Here is a 21,067-nt window from a genome sequence, read left to right on the forward strand (position 1 = left end):
ACCTCTTAATATCTTGATTGCTTACACTGAGCAAAATTTGTATTTTCCACAATAAGCTACCAATAAAAATGCACAAAGTACCTTAAAACATGTTTGCATTGCTAGTCTAAATTTACATTTTAACATTTTAAGCACCAGCTGGATTGCTATTAATCTTATTATGTTCAAACCTGGATGCAAGGCAACTAAACTGCAGATTTTCTCTGAATGTACCTTTCTTTAGTTTCATAACTGATTTTACCAAATAATATAATGTAGTCTTTTTAAAAGGCTGATAGAGAAATCCTCTAGGTTGATTTCCTCTGCTGATGAAAATAACCGGGACCTCTGTGTATTATTATTTCTGATTTCTAAGGATCTGATCATCTAAGCATTGTGTTTTGGGAACTTTCCTCCCTCATGATATGATGGGGAGGAGATCCTCTGATGGATACTTTCCTTTTAACTCAACCTCTTCACCAAAAGCCTACAGTATTCCCCTCTCTAAACATTATAAAATTTTAATAATTTTATATTGTTACATACTGTATCACATATATTTTTCCCAATAACCTGCCCAGGGGAAGTGCATACTGATTGTTTTTCTTCCTTCCCATCTGTACTTTCTTCATTGGCAGATGGTCTACAAGAAAAAAAAGCGATAAGACAAACAGTGGAAGATTATAAATGGCAGACATTCTCATTTGGGACTCTCCTTAAAGCTTGCAAAGCAAGTTGAAACTGTTGTAAGAGTAAATAACTCGTCTGGAAACAAGCCAATACCAGCTTAAGGTCCAAATATTTAAAGACCACCACCGTCAAAGCTATCTTACCAAGCTTTAAATACCTGTTGGGGTAACCCAGCTAGTAATCCCATTTATGACAAGGATAGGGCTTTCTCAGGAGGAAATCTCCTCCAGAGCAGGGAATCCCAACCTGCTATCCATTCAGGAAAGCTGTACAAATTATTCTGTTTCCTAGAGCCGTTGGGATTGAACATGGTTTTATTACTGGGTTTTCTTTTTATTGTTTTTGTGGAGTTGTTACAATGATCTTATGATAATATAATTTTATTTGGCATTTTTGTTGCTGCAAACTGCTGAAAGCCGCTGGTAGAACACAAATGGTTTAAAAGTAAATTAGGAAATGTGTAGCTGTCCTCTACACATTGTTTTATTTGAACAACTGAAAGCAAGCCTGCTCACCCAAGGCAATTCAAGAGTAACACGTGCTTCAGGACCAACCTGCCTCTTAGACTGCTTTTCAAAAATGAATTATGCTTTGCTTTTTGTGTATTGTCTTCACTGAAACTGTTAGTTTTAATGTTTTTTAAAAAGAGATCTTACATATATTTTTTTGAATCTTTTCATGAAGAACTCCAGTATAAAAATCAAATAAACACCACCAGATAACTTTTTCAAATACACTTGCAGTGGCAGCCTATTTCATACAACTGGCAAAAGAGCATAGATCAATGCTTCTTAAAAGGTCTCTTAGGGCTCCAGAGGTTCCCCAAGAGACCTAATCAAGGGTAGTCAAAATTCATATTTGGCAGCCTATGTTGAAATCCCATCAAACAATTATGAGAACCAGCAGTACCAGTGAAGACTTAATTTCAATATTTAATGCAATACATATTGATACAACATAGTGTCAATATTTATAGTAAACCACCCTGAGTCATTTGGGATTAGGCGGCATAGAAGTCGGATTAAATAAATAAATAATAAACAAACAAACCCCATATAAACCAACACCATTTTGGAATCCTGAGAGAATTTTTTTAAGAAACAGTGATACAGAATACAATAGATTGTATTCATTTCAGAAGTTCCTCTTTTTGGTTTGGTATCCAGAGATACGGAATTGGTGGGGTCCTTTATATTCTCTGCGATTGGCTGTTTTCAGAGAGCAGCAAAACCACACACTTCAACTGTGAGCTACACACATTCTTTTCTATCAGGCACACAATTTAATAGCCTAAGGCCACCTGTGACTTATGGAAGCCTTTAGTTTGGTCCAGTACAACTTTCTAAAGGTCAGAAATTAAAAAGGTTGATGCGATAGAAAAGGAAAATGGTTCACTCCATTGGGATGAATATCACTTGCTCTGTTTAATTAATTAATATAAATTAATTCAATTAAAATTTATTTCTTGTCTTATATCTGTCCGTCCTGGTTCTGCCTATCTTTTGCAGAGTGATCTCAGGAATCCCATGCAGTGCTCACTATGAACGCCAAACAACTGCATGCTGCTGCTGTAAACAATTGTAAACATGCCTGTTATTTGATCACTACATGTCTACTCAGAAATAAAAAGTTATGAATAGGAGTACGATATTTTTTCTTTTGGATGGGGCTTATAGAACAAGTTCAAGTAAATATGGGTAAGTATAAACTGTATGAATAGATCTGTGTTGCAAGCTATTTAAAGCTGGATGCAAGATACAAAAACACTGCAAACTGTTGTTCTAGATACTTTGAGAAAAGGGAATCACTCACCAAGAGTGCTAATAACTATTGCTAAGTAGGCATTCTACATGAACCTGCAACTTTATTGCTACAATATTTATTGTTAGATTAAAAACTCTGTCAAGATTGAGGCGGCTAACACACAGAGCTGTAATGTTTTGAACACATTTTTCTCTACACAACACAGCCTTCTGATGCATGAAATGAAACTCTTACTTTGAAATCAAATCAGACAATAGGCTCACAATGTTTCCAGTAGCTCACATACTATTTAGTAATATCTTAATTTGAGTTCCCTTGATTGGAATATTACACAGTAATATGTACATCAGTACAGTACAGTAAAATGGACATCAACAATCTCACACCCTGCTCAAAGTTGTGACAGCAAGTTTAAATTTTTGACCTTAACAATCAAGAAAAAAACTATTTTAAAACTGGCATGCCATTGACTTCTTAAAAGACAGGATCTCGGGTCAAGATTAACCTGGAATTTGTTATCATTTCTAAAAGGAGAAAAAATCATAAACATAACAAATTCATAAGCATAAAAGATTGTGACTTTCATACTGAGATAGAAAACTACAAATGGGCAAATATGACCTAGAAATGCATGACTCTCCTGTATTATGGGAATCCCTTAAGCCCTGAAGATGTTCATAATGAAATTATATTTAACTATTTGGGACAGAAAGAGAACATAGGTTATTAAAAAAACCTTTCACCAACACCACACCATAAGATTTGTTAGCTTTTCTTTGCCACAGCAAATTCTTCTTTCACAGTGAAATAATGTAGAAAAATTACAACAATTTTGAGCTTTATGCCACCAACCCAATAAATACAAAAAATTGATCAGAAAAAATATGACCAGGATAGGAACAGTAAGCCATACATCAAGATTTAGGAGTTTGATTTTCTTTAAAAAAATGCTATGATACTAAACTGTATGTATGCACATTAGGTAAACAGTGCCCTGTATACACAAATCAGAATTTTGATGTTTAAAAAGAATGAGAATGGGCATATAATTCTTTTCAAATTATCTGCATTTTTCATGCAAATACTATTATGGATAATTTCATTTCTTATGCACATCTGTTGAAGATGCAAATACTATATTTTTCTAATACATTTCACAAAACATTCACAAATATTTTACATGCAGGCGGGAGTATGTAAACAGAGGCACAAGGCAACAGCAATAAATGCATGAGAATAGTATATACAAACACTTTAGTTTGGTTTACACTCAAGATAATATTGATTATGACTTTGTCTCTAAACTTAATCTTAGTTAAGAGTGAGCCTACCAAAATTAATGGATTCAAGTTACTGATGATTTAACATGGAAAATGACTAATTTAAATCACATAGATTTCATATGGTTCTAACCTAATTACATATCATCTAGGACCAGCCAATGTCAGATTCAAATATAAAAAATGTGTACCGTTTTTTGAAGGAATATGCTCTTTCTGATTTTTGGAACATGCACTCAAGTGTTTTGTTATTTACAAGTTAAAGAAACTGAGTAGCTTCCTACCTTATTGCTGACTGTCAACAGTTCTCCATGGGTTTTTTTTAAAGCAGCATTTCCTATGTTTCAACTTATTTTTCAAAGTTCAAATTTCTTAATGTTTTCCCTGCAATTAAACCTATGTTGCTTGGAATGATGTCGCAATTTAAATGGACTCAGAACAATAGCTTTCTCTGACAGTTGTTTACATTTTTATGTTTCAGCATTCTTATTGGTTGGAGCAATACCTTCTCTCTGCCACATGTGTGATAGTTAAACAGGAAGTGGGGTGCTGAGGGGCTGTAAAACGTTTCCTGTTGTACAGTCTGCATACATGCTTTGATATTCAGAAGAGTTCTGCTAAAACAATCACTAACTTAGAAGACGTGAACCAGAAAATAATATATAGAATAGAATAGAATTCTTTAGTGGCCAAGTGTGATTGGACACACAAGGAATTTGTCTTTGGTGCATACGCTCTCAGTATGCATAAAAGAAAATATTCATTTGACTAAATTTGACAAATATACGTATTTTACGAAAATAAAAAATGAAACAGCATTGTAATTTTCCCACTACAACAATGATCCAACCCCCCACCCCAAAAGAGAGATCATAGATTTATAGAATGAATTTTAAAAATGTGTGTATGTCCTGCAGAATGATGGACCTAATCAGCTACTACTGAATTGTGAAACATTTTGAGTCTATTCTGAGCAATGGGCATTGCTCAGATGATGTAGTATGTGAGAGTAGATAGGAAAATCTGTGTAAGAAACCTGATTGAAACCAAGCTCAAATGGGTATTGACAAGTTTGAACAAATGATGGATGTGGAAAAATCTTCTATTTGTAGCTTGAAAAATGGACCACTTTTGAAATTCCAGCTGTGTTTTTCACTTAGCAAGTGGCTCAGGGACATCAAATTATACTATCATGTACTGACTGGCAGACACTGATCTGAATGCACTGGCTCCTGGCTTTGAATATAAATGATCACTGCAGCTTTTGCCAAAAGTTATTTGAGTCTTTTTCCAAGGCACAGCTGGCCCATACAGAACTAGGAAAGAGGCTACTGTGCAGCACAATCCTTCCAATTCCTTAAACTCCCTTTAGGCTTTGGAACCCAGCAAGTAACTGAAAGAGACAACCATCCTTTTTGCTCCAGCCTGCCTTCATACAGAGATACAGAACATATAATTTTACAAAGGGTTGTTTCTTCTCTTCACCCTTATTTTTTTTAAAATAAAAGTATTAAAAATAGAGGAGCTTTGTCTCTCTGTGCCCTAGAATATCCTGCTCAAAAGAACCACTTATTTAAATGACTGTGGGAGGCAGGTAACAGTGTATTATTGGAATATTGCCATAGTTCTCTGCTATTTTCTTAATAATTTTGTTCTTTTCTGTGCATATTTTCTAGGAATTCTCAACACACAAAGATGAGCATACAGAGTACATGGAATGGGACTGGGAGGTCACATACACAGGACTCTTTCTTGAAATAATAATTGAATGTTAGCAAATATCAATGGATGGAACACTATCCTGCTGCTGCACTATCTACACTTACATAGCTTACATTTATATAGCAAACATTCCAGAATGCCACCCGACAATCCACGTTTCTTGTAACTTGCAGAAGATATATCAAAATATGTATGAAAGCAAATGTATATTAGAATAGAGTAGAATAGAATTCTTTATTGGCCAAGTTTGATTGGACACACAAGGAATTTGTCTTGGTGCATATGCTCTCAGTGTACATAAAAGAAAATATAGATTTGTCAAGAATCATGTGGTACAACACTTAATGATTGTCATAGGGGTCAAAAAAGCAATGAAGAAACAATCAATATTAATAAAAATCTTACGATACATGGAACAAGTTACAGTTATACAGTCCTAAGTGGGAGGAAAAAGATGATAGGAATGATGAGAAAAAAACTAGTAGAAATAAAAGTGCAGATTTAATAAAAAGTTTGAAAGTGTAGAGGGAATTATTTGTTTAGTAGAGTGATGGCGTTCGGGAAAAAACTGTTCTTGTGTCTTGTGTCTAGTTCTCTTGGTGTGCAGTGCTCTGTAGCAACGAGGGTAGGAGTTGAAACAGTTTGTGTCCAGGATGTGAGGGGTCAGTAAATATCTTCACCACCCTCTTTTTGACTTGTGCAGTATACAGGTCCTCAATGGAAGGCAGGTTGGCAGCAATTGTTTTTCTGCAGTTCTGATTATGCTCTGAAGTCTGTGTCGGTCTTGTTGGGTTGCAGAACCAAACAAGACAGTTATAGAGGTGTCCTCCAGACTATACAGATTGAGTTCATTAAGTCTTTCCTGATACGTTTTATGCTTAAGACCTTCCACCATTCTTGTAGCCCGTCTTTGGACCCGTTCAACTTTGTCAATATTTTTTTGTAGGTGAGGTCTCCAGAACTGAACACAGTATTCCAAATGTGGTCTCACCAGCACTCTATATAGCGGGATCATAATCTCCCTCTTCCTGCTTGTTATACCTCTAGCTATGCAGCCAAATATCCTACTTGCTTTCCCTACTGCTTGACTGCACTGTTCACCCATTTTGAGACTGTCAGAAATCACTACCCCTGTCAGAGCCCATTTTGCCTACTCCTGTACTAGGACACCTACATTCCTCTTACAGTTACTGCTGTTGAACTAGGTACCACATATTCTATATCTGTGCATTTGATTATCCTGATCAAATTATACAATACTCTATTCTCAACCACAGAAGCTCCTGGATGGTTTTGGACCAGACACACTTTCCCACTCTCTCCCTCTCCCCCCCCCCCAACTTTATAGGATTGTTATGGGTAAAAAAAATAAAAAGAGCTATACATGCTATCTTATGAACAAAACTCAAATGAAAAGATGGGCTATAATATTGTGGGTGAGGACATAAGACATAAGCAATTAAAATTCAAAAGAATTATGTAAGTGGTTAAAATTTATCTGAACCCCTCTGTAAAATCACAAAAAAGGCATAATATTTTAAAAGTGTTATCTGGACATACTGTATACCAAATAATGGAAAGTCCTGAGTACATTAATGAAATATTCTCTTGAAATCTTTTTCTACTAACCTTTCCTCACAGAGTCTTGCATTGTTCTAGCATCAGCTCTTCAGTGTTTTGTAGTTTTGCAGCCACCAGCAAACAAGATACCCTGGGCATTAACAAGAAAAGAAGAAATCTCAAAAAAGAAAGGATTTAAGGCAGAACAAGCTTAAGAAATGATGAAGCATGCTATTAATACTATAGAACAGATTATAAACAGGTAAATGTAGAATACTAGTTATTAAATGGTAACAGTAGAGCATAGTAAAAGCTTTGTCATTGTATATTATAATCATTTGTTAAATTTGGAAAGCATCCATCTCGCTAATAAGCAATTAGGTGGTGTACAATTAAAACAAAAACAAATTGTATTCCAGTGGGAAGCAATTAAACAGGGATAAAATTAATAAAATTTAAAAGATGGAGGGAGGGCTTCACAAGGTTATATGCTCCTTTGTGAACTTCCAAGTGAGTCCGCAGAATGAAATCTTCAGATATTTCTCAATGGCCAGGAGAATGGTCCCCACCACGTATTACTTAGTAATAGGTAGGGGTTGCAAAAGAATAGAATATAAGAGTTACATATCACTTTTATATGATTTTAGAAAACAAAGTGTTCCCAAACTTTATAGGGAGATATAAAGAAATCGAAGCCCAGTACTTTTGTTTATCTCTTGAAACTGGACCAGTCTAATTAGATAGTTTTAAAAAGAACCCAGTAACAATTGGTGATAGTGTTTGGATTCACTCAGACTCGAAGGATTCATTAAGTACCATGCATAAAAAATAAAAATCTCTAGAAAAACATAGGTGCCTGAAACTGTTGGCATACAACATGAAGAAAAGTAATGATGTAAGGGAAGGGGATGCAAAGGATTTATTTTCCTTCTGTTTTTTCTTTCCATCCCTCCTACTGTCCTCTTTTATTGTTACTTTTTACTTATATTTATACAAACTACTACTATCCTATACATGTTTGTTTGTTTGATAGTCTGTGTTTTTAATAGGAAAGTAAACACAAGAACAAGGGAGTGCCATCTGAGTTTAGTTGGGGGGGGGGAATCAGAAGCAACGTGAGAAAATATTATTTTACTGAAAGAGTAGTAGATGCTTGGAACAAACTTTCAGATGTGGTTGGTAAATCCACAGTAAGGGAATTTAAACACGCCTGGGATAAATATATATCCATCCTAAGATAAAATACAGGAAATAGTATAAGGGCAGACTAGATGTACCATGAGGTCTTTTTCTGCCGTCAATCTTCTATGGATGGATGGATAGATAGATAGACAGATAGACAGGTAATCCTCTCGACTAATGGGCGCGATAGAATTAAACCTGCTCCTATTAAACCTATTCCTAAATTTATTTTATTTAAGCGCATTCCCAGCCCGCGTTTTTTAAGGTGGAGTAACAGTTATCACACCCCCAATTCCCCATAGGACCTAAAAACACGCACTTAAGGCCACCTTTCTACGTCACGAAATCATAAAGTTCCACAAGATACTGCGCAGCGGCGGCGGTGGCGCATGCTCATATATACCCTTATGACTCCAAGATGGCAGACCCGGGGACTGGCGGGTCTACCTTCAGCACGGTAAGGATGGATTCCGGGGAAACCGGTTTTCGTTTTGTGGTACATCCTGTATATTAATCAAGTGGCGTTGGTATGACCTCGGGAGCCTTCTCGGGGCTCGCCTCACAGCGTCTCTGTTCGCAGGGCGCGAAGTTCCGAGCAAGAGATTTCTGTTCCGACCCATACTCCTTAAGAGGCGGGCCGTTTTGCGGAATTCTTTTGATTCTGATTGGCTCCAGAAACTGTCTATCTCCCCCCCCCCCTTCTTTTTTCAAACGTTTCTTAATCGTGGGACGGAATTACTCGGTAAGGTCTCCTGTCCTGAGTGTCTGCAAAAGGCGTGATATAAACGCCTGGCATGTACGGTGGCATCTCAAACATGCACACAGCCGTCTGAGATCGGCACAAGCATGTTGTTTAAGGAAGCCCAATCTTAAAATGCATCTCTTTCCCCCTTTTGTTTTTACTAGCCCTTTACACAAGCGTTGCCCATCTGGTGTAATGTGCAACGTTTTTTTAAAAAAAAAATAAAAATATTTCTATTCCTTTCCACAAATTCTATTTTTCTAACAAAACACATACGCCTTAAAATACACTGCTCAAAAAAAAAATAAAGGGAACACTTAAACAACAGAATATAACTCCAACTAAATCAAACTTCTGTGAAATCAAAATAAAGCAACACTGATTGACAATCAATTTCACATGTTGTCAGCACATTCAACTTTGTACAGACCAAAGTATTCACTGAGAGTATTTCATTCATTCAGCTCTAAGATGTATTATTTGAGTGTTCCCTTTATTTTTTTCAGCACTGTATATCAATAAAATACATATACATTTTCAATACTTCATATTTTATTTATTTCATTTTATTTATTTGTTTTTGTCAAGTACATATTGGTGGTATACAAAGATATAACAATATTTATATACATGATATTAGTAAAAGATAAACATTAGAATGGGAGGGAAGGCACTCCCCAGGCCTATATAATTTATGTATAGTATGTTTGTGTGTATGTCTTGTTTTTAAATAAGGGGTTTTAGATATTTTTAAAATATATTAGATTTGTCATTGTACATTGTTTTTATTAATACTGTGAGCCACCCCGAGTCTGCGGAGAGGGGCGGCATACAAATCTAATTAATAATAAAAATAATAAAAATAATAAAAATAATAATAAATACTCTGGTGCACGACACGTATAAACCAATATCTTAATTTGCACCTTTTTCAATGCCTAAACAGTTCTTTTATTCATAAACTTAAGGATGGCTCTCCTTGAGCAAAAATACTACTAAATTTAAAGCTGTTCTATGAGATGCAAACTCTGCTGCTTTCATACGTGTGTGTACAACTTCGTGATGCTCGTACAAAAAAAGATGAAATTTAGTCTTAAGTGCAGGCTGTGCCTTTTGGGCACATTTTGAGGAAAACCCTAGATTTTCCCGGGATTGTATAGTTTAGGAATGTACAGGGTGTACCAGGAGTCAGATTCCATAGATCAATCACAATATTTTATTTTATTCAAAGAAAAATACTATAGTTAGGAATGTTTAATAGTGTCATGGGTCAAATAAGGGTGTGTTTAAAAAAATGTGGACCAATTCAAACATTTATTGTAATTTGTATAATTGTGGGATCAAACGTTTGGTAGATCTTGCCTATATCAGCATTTAGGAGGTGGAAAAAGAGTGGTGACATATGATTGATTGCACCCTGCCTAATACCTCTAAACTCAAAACAAATATTTTCCTGCAAGGCTACCCTGTAAGATCAGCAAAAGCTAAGCTCAAACGGATACAGAGGAAGTATTCATGATGGTTTCAAAGGATCTCTGACTTCTTTGGATCTGAATATTGTACATTGCCAATGTGTTTCCTTAAAACTTTTTTTTTTAAGTGCATCCTCAATCAGCATAGTTGTTGAGTTCTGGTGATTAAACTGTGTGGATAATTTGTGTAATCTTAGAGTACCGATCAACATGAACTTGGTATGAGAAGAGGAAACCAATGGATATTTTAGCAATAATATTTTTTGTATGTCAGGTTTCATGAATTAGTAGAAAGGAGCATTTTTCAGTTAAATAAGATTCTGGTATCTCCAAATGCTACCTTAATGATTTGTAATTAATGTTTATTTTTAATTGCACATTATATAAACCGATCAGAATATCTGTAATTTCAGTGGCATATAAACAATTTTTTTAGCTATAGTCACTGAAAAGTGGATTGCGAAGAAAATGCTTGGGTTTTCACATCAGAAATAGTTTGGGAGCACTTTTTCTGACTAACAAAACTTTAGTTAGAAACTCCTAATTTTGATTTTCAGACAATGGTTTACTGCTTTTCACATATAGCAGTAAATCATGCAAGAGGATTGGGTTAATAGGATGTACAAATGCACACATAACGGCTTAATATAATACGCAAGTTAATCCATTATGTCTTTTTCAGCAAATCATACTGAAAAATCCTACTTTAATGTAAGGTGTAAACCAGCTCCTATATGGACTTTTGTAGCCTCTTTGGTTAATAACCAAAATCTCTCAGTAATTACCCTTGTTTATTTCTGCTTTTTGTGTGTGTGTGTGTGATTTTTCATTCATTCATTCTGTTTTACCTGTTTTCTCTTTCATTAGCGATCAGGTAGTAAACATTCTACAACCCCAGCCGATAATTACTATATGTCTCGAAGAAGGACTCTCCAGGTAGTAGTTAGTTCATTGTTGACAGAAGCTGGATTTGAGAGTGCTGAGAAAGCTGCTGTAGAAACCATGACAGAGATGCTTCAGAGCTGTGAGTATTCCCAATTATGTAATAGTGGCTTAAATAATTTTTCTTCTGTGAAATCCATTAGTGTTTGAGAAAACAATTACCAAAACTGAATTATAGCAAAAACACAGGCACTTCCACTCTCTGCAGTTCTGTTTATTTGGGAGTGTCTTGAAAGGATTCAGCAGTGTTGGCTACATCTTCTGTGATTTTGTCAAAATTTATTTTGAAAAACTCAAATTCTTCTTATTTAAACAAAGGAATTGCTGTGGTGTTCTTTTGCCTCATTGACCCTTGAGAAAAATAAACTTAAGCACCTGTTGTTCATATTCATGTTTGTTGGTGACAAATAAATACAGGGAATTAGTTCTCTTTACAAATATTCAGTGTACACATTTTTGGGATTTGTAATAGGAATCGTTTCTGCCATTCAATAACATTAATTGTTGTAGACTTTCTAAATATAGAATGGAGCTTCTTGATTGACCCTATTATTTTTATAGAATTATTACCATTTATCATTATGATGAACACATCATGGAATCCATTGCTTGCTTTAATTTTCAATTTAATTCAATGTACAATTTAATCTGTGAGATCATAGAAACATTTCACAACTGCTGCATACAGTATTCTTCGATGTGTTGGTGTTTTCATCTTGATTATGCTTATAAGATTATGTAACTAGTTTGTTAAATCCAGCTCAAACTATTATCAGTAAGTGAGTGTATACATGCATGGGATATATGGGGTGTTCAGGGAGCATTAGCACTTCTGGTTTAGGGGCATGTCATGTCTTTTTATGGCAGCTCATTTTATGGCAGCTCGTTCACCTTTGGTTTCCACCTGTCACTCAGCACTCACCTGTGGCTCCTAGTAATTGTAGCATGTATAGTGACCACACCCTGGGCAACAGCTTTGACAGGCTGGCCAAGCCAGGTTGAGAGTAGCTGTTGGGTCATTGACCTTCGGTGAGATAGGGACTTGTCTATCCTGAGCATGTGAAGACAGATTCCGGCAGACTGAGCAGATGACGTCGGCTAGAATAGAACAACGGTCATGAAGGCGGTCTCTGCAAGTGATGTGGTACGCTAAGAGCACGGCAAGACACGAAAGATGCCCTGGTCAACCAACTGCCCCAGACCATCTCCAACTGTCTCGACTCTTGTCCTGCTATTGGAGCAAGATGAAATCTGGGAAGAGAGACTAAGGCTGGCTAAGCGCACCATTCCCTCACTTTAGGAGGAAAGTGAACACAAGAACAAGGGGACACAATCTGAAGTTAGTTGGGTGAAAGATCAAAAGCAACGTGAGAAAATATTATTTCACTGAAAGAGTAGTAGATCCTTGGAACAAACTTCCAGCAGACATGGTTGGTAAATCCACAGTAACTGAATTTAAACATGCCTGGGATAAACATATATCCATTGTAAGATGAAATACAGGAAATAGTATAAGGGCAGACTAGATGGACCATGAGGTTTTTTTCTGCCATCAGTCTTCTATGTTTCTATGTTTAATCCAATTCACGCGCAAGTCTTGACATCCCCCCAATAAAGATGCCAAGGTCCTCTTTGAACACATAATACAGTTAGGAATCCTTTCACTTTATAATAAAACATATCCATTTTTCTTTAAAGTGTAGGTGGGGTGGGGTGGGGTGGGGTTGGCAATTCCTGAAACATGAAAATGAACCTCTTTGGTCAGCCTTTCTTATTTTGTATTTACTTTAAGGACATATCTTACAAAATGGTAAAAGACTCATGTTCCAAAATACTATGTAATACAGTAATGGTATCTTATATAAGGAGACTAACAGTAGCTTTATGCATATTTCTCTTGCTTGGCAACCTAAACACTGCAGGGGAGAATCATGTTTTTATTTCATCTTTATGGTTTATAAATAACTCAATGAGATGAATATCCCAATGTGCCTTTACTCCTTCTTTTCTCCCTAAACAGCAACCCTGTGATATGAGTTGAACTGAGAGAGAGTGACTGGCCCAAAGCCACCCAGGCAGCTTTTAAAGCTAAGGCAGGATTAGAATTTACAATCTTCTGCTTTGTAGCATATGCCGCCCTGAGTTGGTTGAGAAAGGCAGCATAGAATTCTAATTAATTAATTAATAAACAAACAAACAAACAAATAAAAAATAATAAAATAAAATAATTAGTGCCTTAACCACTAGACCAAATTGGCTTTTCAGAGATTTAGTTTTCTTTATTCAAAAGTGTGCTGATGTTGAACATGTAAGTGACTCTAATTTTTAAACTTAAGTACTGTGGTGAACTCTCTTGTCAGATATTTCCGAAATAGGGAGGAGTGCCAAATCTTTTTGTGAACATACTGCAAGGACACAGCCAACCCTTTCAGATATTGTGGTCACCTTAGTTGAAATGGGTAAGTGTCAAGACGATGGATTTATTTTCATGTTCCTGTGCAGTAGATGCCGGAATAGATTTGTATCGGTGGCGATTGATATGGCTTATCTACATAGGATATACAATTGATTTCTTCAAAATGAATCCTAGATTTACTGGATCAAATCATGAAGATTAGCAACCAGAGAATTTTATAGAGCTTTGGGATGCCTTTCTTCATTCTGGAGTCTTTATATAGAGTTTTGGAGGGATGATATACATCTTGCAATGTAACATGTAAATACTTATGTAGTAATGTTCAGTATGAAATAGATTTTATACTATTTTCTGCAGTCTGATAAAAGTGAGGACAAAGCATCTGAGTGCAGATCATGTGCACATGGATACTATGTCAGAGCAGCTGAAGGCAACATAATCCCTTTTCAATTTTGTTTTGTTTACAGGTAGATCCTATTTTGTGATTGACTTTATACATGTGATTGACTGCATTCTTAGGAGATGCATATAAACTTGTCAGAACAGACTGATATATTTGCATATATTCTTGTTATAGTGGCCCGGGTCCTCTGTAGAGCAATAATTCCTAATTGAGCAACTTCCAAATAGATTGACTTCAGTTCCCAGAATTATCCAACTAGTATAGCCATTGCTAAGAATCCTGGGACTCAAAATCCACAAACTGAAAGTTGCCCATTTGAGAAATATTGTGATAGAATCAATACCACAAGGGGAATAGATTGAATAAAGGTTATTTTTCCTAAGCCCAACTAGTGCATCTTAATTAATTTCAAATATATTCTGGACGTGACTTGCTCAGATGCTTTTTCTTTTTGTATATTTTAGGCTTTAATGTGGAGATGCTCCCTGCATATGCTAAACGTTCCCAGCGGATGGTGATCACTGCACGTATGTAAGCTGTTCTCAAGTATTCTGTTATTTCTTTGTATATTTCCTAAGAAAAAGTGCAGTGCATTAGTTCAAAAGTATGGTCAGATGATTTAGGACTGTGCTAATTTCTCTTTAATATGGCATTATATTCTTAAAGGTAAGAATAATTTATATAGCAGGCATACACATAAAAAATATATTTCTTTATGTAGCTTTTTTTCTGTTTGGAAACCTGCTTTTCTTGGAATCACCTTGCTTAGCTATTTACATAGAATGAAAGGTTATCCTAACTGGTTTATGTCTATTGTACATTATATGGCTTTTCACCCTATTGCATTAATCTTGTATTAGAAATTTACGTGGTACTCTTAAACAATACATTTAAGCAGATTTAACGGCCATCAAACTTTTGTTGAAATCAGTAGTTAAAGAAGCACCTGACAGACCTTTAAGAATCTCCCATTGAAATCAGAGTGTCCATATCTAGGTGGGAGTATTATTGATTGATTGATTGATTGATTGATTGATTGGATTTCTAGGCCGCCCTTTTCCATAGACTCAGGGCAGTTTATAAAACAATTTATGTTGATTCAGGGCTGATAACAGGTATGGGATGAACCTATTTTAGAATATCCTATTTTTAACAGCCATTAAATAACTTCTATCCTCTGCTTAGACGATAGCTGCGCCCCATTCTTATCATCTATCATTTCAGTTAAGGAATTTAGAATGGCGCAGTTGAACCCTGAATATGAACTGGTTGTATATGGATCTTGCTATCCTTTTAGCCATGTTCCTTGTTATTAAACTTGACAACATGGGAAATGTACATGACAGCACTGGACTGATAATCAATGGTAAAGAGGAAGACAGTTCAGCATAGAATTTTCCATGGTTTGGATGTTTTCAAATTAGTTAGCATGTTTCAGGATTGTTCTGCTTTTTCATATTCTGCTTCCTGAACAATGTTCATATTCCATTTATCTGGACAAGTTGTCATATTAGATGGCAGAGCCACTGCATTATTTTTCTTTCCAGTTGACTGATAGCATCGTCATAATCAGATTTCCATTTTCAATTGCAGCGCCTGTAACAAATCAACCTGTCACCCCAAAAGCCCTGACAGCTGGACAGAACAAACCTCATCCTTCTCACATCCCTAGCCATTTCCCAGAATTTCCGGATCCTCATACTTACATCAAAACACCAGTAAGTCTTACATAAAACAATCATAAAGTGATACAGGACTATATGCAGTAGAGATTTCCCTTACTGTTAAATGTGTGGTTGTATATTTCAGTTTCCTAGAATAGAAATTCATTTCTGCTATTATTGGAAGCCATGCCATGAATAAAAAGCTTTGATTCTCTATTAGATGTGCATGAGTGACCGGCTCTTCCCCCCTCTCCCTGTCCTCCAGTGAGTGGGATAAAGGCACGTGATAAGTTATTGCATAGTCCTTATTTCTGTTTTCCTTTGCCTACAGACCTATCGGGAGCCTGTAATGGATTATCAGATCTTACGAGAAAAAGCTGCTTCACAGAGACGAGATGTTGAAAGAGCTTTGACCCGCTTCATGGCCAAAACTGGAGAGACACAGAGCCTTTTCAAAGATGATGTCAGCACTTTTCCTTGTAAGAGGTTTCTAAGCTGCAATTCGGGGGAGAAAAATAACATTGTTTCAGTACAATGCTTAGTCTTAGGCGGGTAACTTCTTTTTGCAGCTGAGCATCATATTGTTGAGATGGTGAAGATAGTGGGGACTAAAATTTTTTGGAAGGTTTCCTTTTGTGTGTCTTTTTGAGATGTGTAAAATATGTTTACTAAGCCTAACAGAGCATGTTTGGTGTAGAGATGAAGGAGCTGGACCACCATGCGTAGAAGAAAAAAAAACCTTGGAAAAAAATTCCAAAGAAAGAGAGAGAGAAAACGGCGGCCTGCACGGACCGACACTGATTGAACCAGTTCTGTGACATCATCATGATGTCACCAGCAGATTGCTACCAGTTCGAGAAAACCAGTCCGAACCGGGAGGAACCCCCCTCTAACCATCAGCTACCCACAATGTAGCAGACCCTTGTTGAGGCTTCAGGCCAAGGGACAGAGCCAAGCTTTTAGTTGTTCAGGGGAAGGCCAGGAATATGGGGGCAGATCTCAACTGATGGGAGAATATTCCAGAGGGTGGGGGCTGCAGCAGAAAAGGCTCTTCTCCTGGATCCCGCCAGCTGAAATTCTTTGGCCAACAGGATGCAAAGTAGGCCGTTTCAGCTGGAACAAGAAGGGCAGGTTAGTCCTATTGCGGTAAGGTGGTTTCTCAGGTACCCTGGATCTATCCCATAAAGAGCTTTAAAGGTGATGACTAACACCTTAAATTGGACTCAGAAACAAATAGGCAGTGAGTTCAGCTCACATAACAGCAGTGTCATGTGTATCCCCAAAAAAGTCTTCAGAACTGCCTGCCACTGTGTTCTGTACTAGTTGTAACTTCTGAATACTCTTCAAGGGTAGCCCCCTGTAGAGTATGTGTTGACAGATAATCAGCAATAACATCCATTACACACACAGTTGCAATATATCTCTTCACAGCTTCTATGGCCATCAATGATCTCAAATAATCTGCTTTTTTCTTTGTAAAATCAATTTTCCTCCTATGCTTCTTAAATTTCAGCTGTTTATCTGAGAGAGGAATCTGAAATCACCTTTTTCTGCTTGGTTTCTAAAATCATTCCTCCTCTTTTGTCTTCAGTGATAGCTGCCCGGCCTTTTGCAATACCCTACCTGACAGCTCTGCTTCCTTCTGAATTGGAGATGCAGCAGATGGAAGAGACCGATTCGTCTGAACAAGATGACCAGACAGACACGGAAAACCTCTCTCTACAGATGTGCATGGTAGAACTCAAGGCATTTTGCTTAATTCGGTGCAATGTAACTTCTACATTTCTGGAAATTTTGTATTGAATTGCCACTTTGTAAATGAAACTTGCTGCATAATCCTAGGTGCAAAAAATGATTAAAAGTTAGAAGAATTTTGGAGCAAGCCTGCCACGTGGTGGTATGGTTTTCCTTTGTGTAATACAGGTAGTCCTCCACTTATGACCACAACTGAGCCCAAAATTTATATTGCTAAATGAGAAATTGGTTAAGTGAGTTTTGCCCCATTTTGCAACAATTCTTGCCCCATTTTGTTAAGTGAATCAATGCAGTTCTTAAATTAGTAACACGGTGATTAAATGAACCTGGCTTCCCCATTTACTTAGATTGCGGGAAGGTTGCAAAAGGATCATGTGACTCCGGGGCATTGCAAGGGTCATAAATATGAGTCAGTTGCCAAGCATCTGAATTTTGATCATGTGACTATGGCGTTGCTGCAACTGTCAGAAGTGAAAAATGTCCATAAGTCGCTTTTTTCAGTGCCGTTGTAACTTTAAATGGTCACTAACTGAACTCTTGTAAGTCGAGGACTAACTATATAACCTTCTCTGCCTTGGTGAAGTTTTTGCATCTGCAGAAGAATGAACTTGCTATTATAAAGGAAGAGAAATATAGAAAGGAAACATGGCCTTGGTTATGTTTGGAACAGACTACATTGGTACCTCGGTACTCGACCACAATTCGTTCCAGAAGTGTGGTCGAGAACCGATTTGGTCGAGTACCGAATTTATTTATCCCATAGGAAATAATGGAAATGGATTTAATTGGTTCCCAGCCCCTGTTAACTCGCTGGGAACCAATTAAATCTATTTTCTTTATTTCCAATGGGATAAATAAATTCGGTACTCCAAGCTGCAGGAAGGGTGGGGGCTGCTGCAATCCCGGCAGTTTGGGGGGCTCCTTTCTTCATTGCTTCCTCTTATTACCTGTAAGCAGCTGCAAAAACTTTCTCCTTCCCGATGGCTGCTTCCCTTCAAGGAGCAACAGCGCCGGGAACATCAGGTAATGAAGGGAAGCTACTGGAGCGGCGGCAACTGCTGAGATGGCTCCGGCGGCTTCCCTTCATCATGTGACGTTCCCGGCGCTGTTGCTACTCGAAGGGAAGCTGCCGCCGGGAAGGAGAAAGTTTTTGCAGCTGCTTACAGGTAATAAGAGGAAGCAATGAGGAAAGGAGCCCCCCGAAGCTGCCGGGATTGCAGCAGCCCCCACCCTTCCTGCAGCTTGGAGGAATTATAGAACTCCTCAGCCCCCTGAAACTGCTGGGATTGCAGCAGCCCCCACCCTTCCTGCAGCATGGAGCTCTTAGAGAGCTCCTCAGCCCACTGAAGCTGCTGGGATTGCAGCAGCCCCCGGTGGTAACATTTCGGATAATGAACAAAATTTTCTCTGGCTGTTCGGTATCCGAATTTTTGTTCAGATACCGAAGCAAATTTTTGCCAAAAATTTTGTTCGTTATCCGAAATGTACGAGAACCAAAGCGTTCAAGTACCGAGGTACCACTGTAGTTCCAAACATACTAGTTCTCTAGTAACTGTAAGAACTACAGTTCTCTAGATTAGATTAGATTAGATTAGATTAGATTAGATTAGATTTATTAGATTTGTATGCCGCCCCTCTCCGGAGACTCGGAGCGGCTCACAACAGCAAAACACAGTATAAATCCAATGATTTAAAAAAACAGTTAAAACCCTTAATATAAAAAACAGTCATATATCCCAGACAAACCATACATAAAATGGAACGGCCCAGGGGAATCAATTTCCCCATGCCTCTAGTTCTCTAGTAATTGTAAGAGGCGGTAGAATGAGAGGGTTTCTCCTAAGATCTGCCACCATTGCTACGGTTTTGAGTGTGTTCAGTTCCAGATTGTTCCGGTCACACCACAAGGTTAGTTGTTCAACTTCCCGTCTGTATGCAGATTCATTGTTGTCTCGAATGAGACCAATCACTGTTGTACCATCTGCAAACTTCAGTAGTTTAACAGATGGATCATTTGAGATGCAGCCCATTAGTATATAGAGAGAAGTGGTGAGAGTACACAGCCTTGGGAGGGGCCCATGCTAATTGTATGGGTATATGATGTGATTTTGCCTAGCTTCACCTGCTGCTTCCTGTCTGTTAGGAAGCTTATATTGACTATTCACTCTATGTCTTATTTTCCAGGATGATTCAGGAGCTGAGAAGGAGAATGCATCAGTACTTCAGCACAATACCTCCCTTTCTGGCAGTCGAAATGGAGAGGAGAACTTGATAGACAATCCTTACCTCCGTCCAGTGAAGAAACCCAAGATTCGTAGGAAGAAGTGAAGCGAACAAATTGATGGAGCGAAGTAAGAAGGAACAGTTTTCCCCTGAACTCCGCATAGTTAAGATAGGGCACTGGAAAGGCAAAACAGCGCTCCCGGTTAAGAGCCAAATGGAAATACTGGATTCCCCAGTTGCTGTTTTCTTTATCTCCAGCAATTTGTGATAATTTAAGGTGAAATGTGAAAGAATGCCTTAGAAGCACTGATGACTACATGGATTGAAATTTGTCTCTACAAAAGAATAGTATCCTGCTGGCTTACAGTAGCTGCAGCAGCTCTTCATCCTCAGGAGAATCTTTGTTCCAAGAATTGCAAATGGATCAATTGGGACACTGTAGGAGTTTGTCCTCTCATTTTGCCCCATGCAGAACTCCAGAATTGGAATTCCTTCTTGTTTTCTAGCTCTTTGGTTCCAGGTCATTCCTCACTGTTGAGTACAGTTTACCAGGGGTAGAAGTGGCCTCTGGTGCCAACAGGATATCTACTGCTGTGCCTTTAAAATCTGAGGCTGTTCAGAACTACTCGGCTGGCTATTTCTCAAGATCTAGAAATATCTGAAATGGAAGATTTGGACTAATCCTTTCTCTAGCATGCACTAGATAGAAGGGAGAGCATTTTCCAGGTGTAGACACAAGGTTGCTGGCACATTTATCAATGGTAGAGTTTAAGAATAATTTCTGCAAGTGCATTTATCGTTCAGCACATTGACTGTAATAACTCTTCTGCCTGGCTTCATATAGCCCAGAGTATTTTGTTTTGATTCTGACTTTTTTGTAAGTTTGTATTTTCTGTAATTTGTCAGAATTATTTTATATCCACCTCTTATTTCCGGTATTTCTCTATAAAGCAAGGTGCACATACAAAACCAAAGTTTCAAGAATCTCATTTGCTATCTCATTTGTTAAATCCGAAATATATATTTTTAAAAGGTCTTTCAGAACATGCCTTTTCTATAGAGGACAAAAGAAGTACATCTACAGCAGATACGTTTCCCCTTCATTCTAAAATGTCAGCGGCTGCATTTCATTGAAATCCTTTAAGTATTGATTTTCCAGCAATTAGTACTTGTTGTCTGGGAATTTTGGGTTTTCAGTTTTAGCCTTTTAAAAAGTATACAGAAACAGCTCTGTTACTGGCTTTCACTGGCTGACAAACCCTGCGGCTCATTG

The 21,067-nt window shown here is 37.4% G+C and overlaps 2 protein-coding genes across 3 annotated transcripts in view; one reads left to right on the forward strand and one right to left on the reverse strand.

Moving 5' to 3' along the window:
- Positions 1-7,141, reverse strand: part of CCND3 (cyclin D3) — a 99,570-nt gene extending 92,429 nt beyond the window's left edge. The window contains exon 1 of one of the 2 annotated variants that reach the window (XM_070745397.1): positions 7,065-7,141. The gene's annotated coding sequence lies outside the window, so the exon portion shown is untranslated. Of the gene's footprint in view, positions 1-3,997; positions 4,105-7,064 lie in introns of those variants that run through there. The other variant, XM_070745398.1, reaches the window with a different exon arrangement.
- Positions 7,142-8,512: 1,371 nt separating this feature from the next.
- Positions 8,513-20,763, forward strand: TAF8 (TATA-box binding protein associated factor 8). The gene is made up of 8 exons (XM_070745395.1): positions 8,513-8,634; positions 11,259-11,415; positions 13,694-13,792; positions 14,617-14,679; positions 15,746-15,870; positions 16,148-16,295; positions 17,408-17,550; positions 19,756-20,763. The coding sequence occupies exons 1-8, from the start codon at positions 8,596-8,598 to the stop codon at positions 19,897-19,899; spliced, it is 918 nt and encodes a 305-aa protein (XP_070601496.1). The 5' UTR covers positions 8,513-8,595; the 3' UTR covers positions 19,900-20,763.
- Positions 20,764-21,067: the final 304 nt, after the last annotated feature.

This window comes from Erythrolamprus reginae, chromosome 3 (genome assembly GCF_031021105.1).
Source record: "Erythrolamprus reginae isolate rEryReg1 chromosome 3, rEryReg1.hap1, whole genome shotgun sequence".
NCBI classification, from domain to species: Eukaryota; Metazoa; Chordata; class Lepidosauria; order Squamata; family Dipsadidae; genus Erythrolamprus; species Erythrolamprus reginae.